Genomic DNA, 10,170 nt, shown 5'->3' with positions numbered 1-10,170 from the left:
GGTGGGGGTGAGGGCCGGGCAGGGGGAAGGGCTGCAGGAGGTTGGCTGGCTGGTCCCACCCCCTATTGGGGTTGGTGATCAGGGGCGGGGCTGACTGGGGAGAGGGCTGTGGGCCAATCAGGGTGGTGGGGGCCCATGGGGAGCGTGGCCAGCTGGGGGGAGGAGCTGCAGGAGGTTGGCCGCCCAGCCCTGTCCCCTATTGGGGTGGGGGGGGTGTGTGATTAGGGGCGGGCCTATCATGGTGGGGCAGGCTGATCAGGGGCTGGGGGAAGGGAGGGGGCATTTGGCCAGCGGGCCCCACTCTTGATCAGGGTGGGAGAGTCCGATCAGTGGCGGGCCAGCAGGGGGGGGGCGGGCCGTAAGGTTGGCCGGCCGGTCCCACCCCCTGACAGCCTGGTTCGCTGGCCACAGTGGGCATCATAGCAACCGGTTGTTAGCTGTGAAGATTTCAGGCACAGAAACTACAGAGCTACTTAGGGCCATGATTCCAGGCCCAGTCAAGACCTGCTGATGGCTGAGTTACCAGCAGTGGGCCAGAGATGCTCTGCCTGTAGGTAGTGGAAAGCAGTGTGTGTAGTGATGATGTTAGTGCATGTTTGGGCATGGGGTGTCAGGTGAAGAAGGGCCCTAGGCCAAGTCAGGACCCGCGTTTCCAATTCTGCCTCTTGATGCCTAGCTACTGAAACATCACTCAGTACTGCACGGTTCTCTTCACCTCTAAACAGGGAAAGAAGGTGGGATCTTTAAAGTTCCTTCCAATGAAAAGTACTTTGTGTCAGTGAGGATCATCAGTTAAAAAGTTACTTTTTATTAAGTTTAAAGAATTCTGACCTCTTCCGATTACACATTCCTGCGATCACGTCACTGCTCAGTGCCACAGCTGGGAATGAAACCCTGCCCCTGGCCAGCAGCACCTCGCTTGCACAGCACACCCTGGAGCACAGAAAACAGCGTTAGGAGTGGCTCTGCAATGCCGTCTTGCCCAAAGGGGCAGCAGCTCCCAAATTCATGTTCATTGTTCATCTTCGTATAGCCAGGAGGACAAATTTTAGTATTATGGATTCTTTCAGAGCGACTCTGTCATAAATCTTCGTTTCTCCCTCTCTTATTTATGACTTAGGCATTCACTTGAAAAAGTAAATACCTTTTTTTTCTGTTTTATGTACTCAACACCCCATATACTAGTTTGTCTTTAGATTTTTATCTATCATACATTTTTCTTTTGATCATTTTATTTCATAAAGATATTCTACTGAAATTAATTTGACATTTTATTAGTTTGGCTTACTCCATTTTAAAGGGACTACATAGTTAAAGTTTTAAAATTTTGATTCTGCCTTACTTTTCCAGTATACTTCCCAGTGTAATGTAACTGAACAGTTAGACTAAAGCATTACTATCTGTATTTTTCTCTTTGCAGAGTGTTCGACCCACACCCCAAAATGACGCTATAACGGTACACTTTAAACCAATTACCTTAAAAGCTTCAGAAAGTAAATATACCAAAGTTGCAAGTATTAGTTTTGATGGTAAGTATTAAACTTTTTCTAATATAGTGGTCTTATTTTGATAAACAAAAGGCCTCTGTATTGACATCTTAATTTAGAGAACATCAAGAACTCTTACTTGGCTGTTTTATGAAAGGAAAGATAACTTTATAAGCCTAATTAGTATTGGCAAATACAGTAGAATTAAATTAAATTAAAACTGGGCTCTCCTGTATATATCCCAGTTATGCTTTGTTTTAATTATGAAGTCATTAATTTTTATAGTTAGGTGATAATGTATTTGAATTTTGGAAACATGTTTGAATTTGAGAGCAAAAATATTCTCTAACGTTTTTATATATTGGCTTTTATAAGCACAGCATACAGTGCTGCCCAAGCTAAAATAATAACTTTTGTGATAGAATTATTATGCTGTATATTTTGATACTTGAAATGTTAACTCAACCTTGACTACCATATTTGAGTAGTATGTTTTTATTCATTTTTTCCCCACTTTACTAGAATATTTTTCAAATAGTGACATAGTAGCTGCTTAACTATATGTAATTAGATTTAATGAGAACTGAAACTTGCAGTGGGGCTTGTGTCAGCGGGGCCCATGAAAGTGAGCATCCCTGAAGCTTAAACTTTGGCTGTATGATAAAGCCATGTTTGCTCGCAGTCCACATTTTACAGCTAAGCTCCTCATCAGAACAGTGTTTGATCACTGAGTAGCCTTCTGCATGTAGCAGAACGCTGGAACACTGCACAGTGTGAGAGCACCATGCTTGCTGCTTGCACGTGGAGGATTCTCAGGAGGATCTGGACCAAGTGCACTGGCTGGGTGCCACCTTCAGTCTCCTCATCCCATGAGCTCAGAGAAAACTCCAGAGGAACTCAAAATGAAATATGTTGCATACTATCATAATCCAGCTGTTAAGTAGTATTATAGAAGGTTTTGATGCCACAATTATTTCCAAGCCTGTGATAAACTGTCTCTGTGTTGCTAAGATACCACAATCACGACCATCAGTATCAGTATTAGCAGGTACATTCTCTTTTCTTTCCAAGAAAGAGAGCGGCCAATAGTAATTCCTGACCCCTGAGAGCACTGAGGACCCACCCTCCTAATGAGTCCTAGGAATGAGGTCTGCATCAGGACAGTGCTGTTCCTGCCTCCCATGTTCTTCTCAAGCTCCTGACTGGCAACCCAGTAAATGTTTCCATTCTTGAGATGAATGAATGTCAGTGATGTTGGTTCTTCTGAGATCATGGGCTCCAAAATAAGTGCTGCTTAAAGAAATTGTGTAAAATTAAATACAAAGGCAAAGGGGGAAAGCATTGTTTAAAGCAAGTGCTATATTTCTTTATATGTCGACTTAAGAGAGAGGAAGGGAGAGAGAGAGAGAGAGAGATAGAAACATCAGTGATGAGTGAGTATCATTGATCGGCTGCCTCTTGCATGCCCCCAACTGGGGATCCAGCCTGCAACCCAAGCATGTGCCCTGACCAGGAATCGAATTGTGACCTCCTCATTCATCGGTCCACACTCAACCACTGAACCACACTGCAGGCACAAGTGCTATATTTATTAAAGTCTATTTCTGTCTGATATAAATATTGCTACCCCAGCTTTTTTTATTTGTTTCCATTTGTATGAAATATCTTTTTCCATCCCTTTACTTTCAGTCTCTGTGTGTCTTTTATTCTAAGGTTGGTTTCTTGTGGACAGTATATAGATATATATATATCTATATATATATATATATCTTGTTTTCTTATCTATTCAGCTATTCTAAGTATTTTTTTTTCTTAATTTGGAGAGGTTTTATTTTTTTAATGCTTTCCACATTGAACCTCAGTGAATTAAAGCAAAAGGTTATGAATAAAAAGTCCAGAAGTCTAATTCAGAAAGCAAGATGAGTCAACATTTGCAAAATGTTTTATAGATCCTTTGCAAATATCTATTCCAATTATACGTCACATCATATTAGAGTCGGCACCAGGACTGTAGAATGTGCTCTTTGTAATGGAATTTTATTTCACTTTTTAAATTTATCTTTATTGTTGAAAGTATTACAGATGTCCCCTCCTCAAGTCTCCCCTGCACTATTGTCTGTCCATGGGCTATGCACATAAGTTCATTGGTTAATCTCCTCCTGTCCCTACCTTCCCTTTGAAATTCGTCTGTCTGTTGCGTGCCTCAATGTCTCTGGATCTTTTATGTTCATCAGTTTATTTTGTTCATTAGATTCCACTTATAAGTGAGATCATGTGATGCTTGTCTTTCTCTGACTGGCTTATTTCGCTTAGCATAATAATCTCCAGGTCCCTCTCCCTATGTTTTTTGATTGGGTGCATTTCATCATATGTCTGTTATCCTATATAATAATCCTATATAATAAAAGGGTAATAGGCAAATCCACCAAATGGCGGAACGACTGGTCGCTATGATGCGCACTGACCACCAGGGGACAGATGCTCAACACAGGAGCTGCCCCCTGGTGGTCAGTGCGCTACCACAGGGGGAGCACCGCTCAGCCAGAAGCCGGGCTGGCAAGCGCGGCAGTGGCAGGAGCCTCTCCTGCCTCCACAGCAGTGCTAAGGATGTCCAACTGTGGCTTAGTCATCAGTGGGACATCCCCCAAGGGCTCCTGGACTGCGAAAGGGTGCAGGCCGGGCTGAGGGACCCCACCCCCACCTCCAGTGCAGGAATGTCATGCACCAGGCCTCTTGTGTGTTTAGAAAAGTGTCTATTCAGGTCGTCTGCCTATTTTTTAATTGGGTTGTTTGTTTTTTGGTGTTGAGTTATATCGGTTCTTTATAAAATGTATCACTGGCGAATATCTTTTCCCATTTAGTAGGTTGTCTTTGGTTTTGTTGATGATTTCCTTTGCTGTGCAAAAAACTTTTTAGTTTGATGTAGTCCATTTGTTTATTTTTTCTTTTGTTTCCCTTACCCAAATAGATATATCAGAAGAAATATTGCTGAAATGACAGAGATTTTACTTGCCTATGTTTTATTCTAGGAGTTTTATGGTTTCGAATATTCACATTTAAATCTTTAATCCATTTTGAGTTTATTCTTGTATATGGTGTAAGAAGTTGATCTAGTTTCATTTTTTTGCATTTATCTTTCCAGTTTTGTCTACACCATTTATTGAAGAGACTGTCTTTACCCCATTGTTTATTCTTGCCTCCTTTGTTGTTGATTAATTGACCATACAGGCCTGGGTTTATTTCTGCACTCGCTGTTCTGTTCCATTGATCCATGTGTCTGTTTTTATGCCAGTATCATCCTGTAGCCTTGTAGTATAGTTTGATAATCAGGTAGTATGATACCTCCAACCTTGCTCTTCTTTCTCAAGGTTGCTGTGATTATTCAGGGTTTTCAGTGGTTCCATATAAATTATTGGATTATTTGCTTTAGATCTGTGAAATATGCCATTGGTATTTGAGTAGGAATTGTGTGGAATCTATAGATTGCTTTGGATAATATGGAAATTTTTTAAAATATATTTTATTGATTTTTTACAGAGAGGAAGGGAGAGGGACAGAGAATTAGAAACATCAATGAGAGAGAAACATCGATCAGTTGCCTCCTGCATACCCCCCACTGGGGATGTGCCCGCAACCAAGGTACATGCCCTTGACCGGAATTGAACCTGGGACCTTTCAGTCCGCAGGCCGACGCTCTATCCACTGAGCCAAACCAGTTAGAGCATAATATGGAAATTTTAATGTTAATTCTTCCTATCCATGAGCACAGGTATATGCTTCTATTTATTTGTATCTTCTTCAGTTTCTTTCTTCACGGTCTTTAAATTTTCTGAGTACAGGTGTTTTGCCTCATTGGTTAAGTTTATTTTTAGGCATTTTAGGTTTTTTTGTAATTGTAGCAGGGATTGTTTTCTCAGTTTCCTTTCGGATACTGTTATTTTTTGTGTATAAAATGCAACTGATTTCTGGATATTTATTTTGTATCCTACTACTTTACTGAATTCATTTATCAGTTCTGACAGTTTTTTGCTGGAATTGTTGTGGCTCTCTATATACAGTATCATGTAATCTGCAAATAATGATAGTTTTACTTCTTCCTTTCTAATTTGAATGCCTTTTATTTCTTCTTGTCCAACTGCTATGACTAGTACTTCCAATACTATGTTGAATAAGAGTGGTGAAAGTGGACATCTGTGTCTTGTTCCTGATCTCAAGGGAAACACTTTTAGTTTTTCCCCATTAAGTATAATTTTAGCTGTGGGTTTGTCATATATGGCCTTTTTTATGTTGAGGTATGTTCCCTTTATTCCCACTTTGCTGAGAGTTTTTATCATAAATGGGTGCTGGATTTTGTCAAACCGTTTTGTCTGCATCTATTGATGTGATCACATGATTTTTATTCTTCATTTTATTTATATGTGTATCATGTTAATTGATTTGTGGATATTATACCAACCTTGTATCCCAAGAATAAATCCCACTTGATCATGGTGCATGATCTTTTTATTGTATCACTGAATTCAGTTAGCTAATATTTTGTTGAGGATCTTAGCATCCATGTTCATCAGAAATATTGACCTATAATTTTCTTTATTTGTAGTGTCTTTTTCTGGTTTTGGGATTAGGACAATGCTGGCCTTGTAAAATGAGCTTAGGAATCTTCCTTCATCTTGAATTTTTTGTGCTACTTTGAGGAGGATAGGTGTTAGTTCTTCTTTGAATGTTAGGTAAAATTCACCTGTGAAGGCATTCAGTCCAGGACTTTAGTTTGTTGGGAGTTTTTTATTATTATTATTATTACTGCTTCTGTTTAGTTGTAATCAGTCTGTTCAGATCTTTTATTTCTTCTTGATTCAGTTTTGAAAGATTGTGTGTTTCTAGGGATTTATCCATTTCTTCTAGATTGTCCCATTTGTTGGCATCCTATATAATAAAGAGGTAATATGCAAATTGACCATCACGCCCTCACACAAGATGGGCCGCCCCCCATATGGCCACAAGATGGCTGTCAGGGGAGGGCAGTTGTGGGTGATCAGTCCTGCAGGGGGAGGGCATTTGGGGAGGACCAGGCCTGCAGAGGAGGGCAGTTAGGGGCGACCAGGCCAGCAAGGGAGGGCAATTGGGGGTAACAGGCCCAGCAGGGGGGGGCATTTGGGGGTGACAGGGCCACCAGGGGAGGGCAGTTGGGGCCAACCGGGCTGGCAGGGGAGGGCAGTTGGGAGCAATCGGGCCAGCAGGGGAACATTTAGGCATTGATTGGGCTGACAGGGGAGTGGTTAGGGGGTGATGAGGCTGGCAGGCAAAAGCATTTAGGGGCAATCAGGCAGGCAGGCAGTTGAGCAGTTAGGACCCAGCAGTCCCAGATTGTGAGAGGGATGTCCGACTGCCGGTTTAAACCAGCAGTCAGACATCCCTTGAGGGGTCCCAGATTGGAGAGGGTCCAGGCTGGGCTGAGGGACATCTCCCCCCGCCCCCCCCCCCCAGTGCACGAATTTCATGCACCAGGCCTCTAGTATACTTACAATATTTTCTTATAATCCTTTGCATTTTTGTGGTGTCAGTTGTTACTTCTCCTCTTTTATTTCTGATTTTATTTATTTGAGTCCTCTCTCTTTGTTTCTTGTCAGTCTTGTTTTTCTTTTCAAAGAAGAAGATCTTGATTTTATTGATCTTTTGTATTTCTTTAGACTCCATTTCATTTATTTCTGCTCTGATCTTTATTATTTCCTTCCTTCTACTTGGGGCTTTTTTTGTTGTTCTTTTTATAGTTCCTTTAGGTATAAGGTTAGATGTTGGAGACTTTTCTTGTTTCTTGAGGTAGGCCCATAATGTTATGAATTTCCCTCTTAGGACTGTTTGCACTGTGCCCCATAGATTTTTTTGTTCATTGTGTTTTCATTTTCATTTTTCTCAAGGTATCTTTTGATTTCTTCCTTGATCTCATTGTTTACCCATTCATTGTTTAGTAACATGTTATTTAGCCTCCATGTGTTTGTGTGTTTTCAGTATTTTTTCTTGAGATAAATTTCTAGTTTCATACTGTTGTGGTTGGAGAAGATGCTTGATATGCTTTCAATCTTTTTGAATTTAAGACTTACTTTGTGTCGTAACATGTGGTCTATCCTAGGAAATATTCCATGTGTACTTATAAAGAATGTATATTCTCCTTTTGGTTGAAATGCTCTGAAGATATCAATTTAATCCATCTGATCTAGTGTGTCATTTAAGGCTGCTATTTCATTGTTGATTTTCTGTCTGAAAGATCTATCCCTTGATGTCAGTGGGGTGTTAAAATCCCCTACTATGACTATTACTGTCAATCTCTCCCTTTACATCCATCAGTATTTGCTTTATATATTTAGGTGCTCCTGTGTTGGGTGCATAAATGAAGGTTATAGTCTGCTATTGGATTGATCCCTTTATCATTATGTAATGTCCTTATTTGTCTCTTATAGCCTTTGTTTAAAATCTATTTTGTCTGATATAAGTATTACTATGCAAGTGCTATATTAAAAGTGGTTTTTATTATCATGGACAATCCCTCCAACATTCTACCTGCCACCCCAGATCCCAACACAAAATACCACTGGGATTGCTGTGAAAATCAGCAGGAAATATGTGTTTTACTTAACTTTTAATATTTTCAGAAGACACCATATATATCAACTCTATGGTGTTGACTTACCAAGCAAGCATCTTTCTCATCAAGTCACTATTCTTTAGGATTTTTAACTGAATTTTCTTGAGGTTTTTAAAAACTTTATTTGCTAAAATATAACTTGATAAGATATCATAAAATGCCTTAATTATGGCCCTTATGATCAACTTTACATCAGAATAAATAGTGAAAAATTAAGAGTACCCAGGAGTGGCTAAAATAGCAAGCAGAAAGAAATGAGGCTTAATAGGGATTTTAAAAATCTAAGTCATCATCTGTGCATAGCCAGCCACACAGTATATATCATACCTTTATATATTTTTTATTATTATTTTATTTTATTTTATTGCCAAAGTTGGATAGCACCCATTGCAGAGCCCACCTGTAATGTCTTCTAAGTGGAAGCATCCTGGAGTACTTCAAAGGGGATAAAGATAGGTGGCTTTATTTGCTTTGAAAGGAACATCCTATAGGTACTCAGGTTGGATCCAGCCAAATCTACTTCTATAATTCCAGTGAGAATTATGTAGAACAGAATTTAGAGGTTTATTTCATCTGTGAGGACAATGCGATGGCCGAGAGGAGATGTCTCCTCTTATTTCTGTGAGTTAGGGTTGGCTACTATAAGAGGTCAGAGCTCAAAACTCTACTTGATGGGCATTTATAGCAAGACTCTGGCCACGCGAGTAAACCAGTGGCTCTCAGTCGGGCAGTTTTGCTCCCAGGGACATTTGGCAGTGCTACAGGCATTCTTGATTGTCACAGCTGGGGGTGCTACTGATTTAGCAAATGGAGGCCCGGTTTGCTGCTGACCTTCCTACGGTGCACAGGACAGCCACCCCACCCTACAACAAAGGGTTACTGTGGCATAAAATGTCAATGGTGCCAAGGCTGAGAAAGCCTGCTATAAATATAAGCAACGCTGGGGGCAGGAGCGGCCAGTAGAGGTCAATGCGGGGGAAAGGAGACATATGTAATACTTTCAACAGTAAAGAATTTAAATTTTCAAAAATAAAGAAAGAAATATAAGCAAAACCAAAGCTTATGGCTGTAGAGAAGTAGCTCAATACAGTAGCTCAATCCTCCCAAATTGTGTTTATTTGCTAATTCCTTATTTGTCCCATTACAGGAAAATTAAAACATTATTTTTTATGAAAAATGTGATAATTTGATTTAAAATATTGTAAAACTATTCAACTTGAAAGCTCAGTTTCCCTTTTAATATTTTTTCAGTCCACATAGTCACTCTCACACTTCTGTGTATAAACTCTTTAGAGGTAGGAAAAGGTGACAGATTTTCTTGTGTGTGTTTCCTTTCAGCATCAAAGGCAAAAAAACCATCTCAATTTTCTGGGAAAATCACTGTTAAAGCAAAGGAAAAAAGTTATTCTAAACTTGAAATACCATATCAAGCAGAAGTATTAGATGGGTGAGTTTCTCTTTAAATAAGCTTTGTAACTTTTTACTAATCAGTAAATTCTGTTTTCCTGTTAATTGACTTTAGCAAAAACATAGTAGCTAAATTCTCATAAACTCATGGAATTATTGTTGAAAAGAACAACTTGAACTATAAAGGAGAAAAGTCTACTATATATTGTTTATATTTTACTTAAAAGAAAAAAGTAAATGGGTTGATGTGATTTGGGCATAAATAAAGTCTTAATGACTCAGTAATGCAATAGAAAAAGGAATCTATGAATTTTAAATAATGTTTAAGTCAGTTGAACTGTTTCCTTTCTGTAAATTCCTTTTGTAACATGGTAGTGGTCATGGCTTGTTACTAAAGTATCTTGTCACTTGAAACAAAATCATATATATACTCCTTTAAATAAACTCATATGCACTGTTCTAGAATTACAACTTTTTGTAAATGGGTGATAATATATATAATTCATTTACTAATTATACTGTAACCCAGCAATTTTCAACCTTTTTCATCTCATGGCACACATAAACTAGTTACTAAAATTCTGGGCACACCAAAAAATTTGTTTTTGCAGATGTGAAAAAAAATAGGTATAATTT

General features: G+C 39.3%; 1 protein-coding gene across 1 annotated transcript in view; it reads left to right on the top strand.

The window, feature by feature from the left end:
* TMEM131 (transmembrane protein 131) overlaps positions 1-10,170 on the top strand; it is a 147,558-nt gene that overhangs the window by 76,706 nt on the left and 60,682 nt on the right. The window contains exons 12-13 of the mRNA XM_023761468.1: positions 1,421-1,529; positions 9,466-9,574. Of these exons, the coding sequence (XP_023617236.1) occupies positions 1,421-1,529; positions 9,466-9,574 (218 nt within the window). The remainder of the gene's footprint in view (positions 1-1,420; positions 1,530-9,465; positions 9,575-10,170) is intronic.

This window comes from Myotis lucifugus, unplaced genomic scaffold (genome assembly GCF_000147115.1).
Source record: "Myotis lucifugus unplaced genomic scaffold, Myoluc2.0 scaffold_210, whole genome shotgun sequence".
Taxonomy (NCBI): domain Eukaryota; kingdom Metazoa; phylum Chordata; class Mammalia; order Chiroptera; family Vespertilionidae; genus Myotis; species Myotis lucifugus.
Note: the sequence above shows the minus strand (reverse complement) of the source record. Positions and strands in the feature narration are given on the sequence as shown.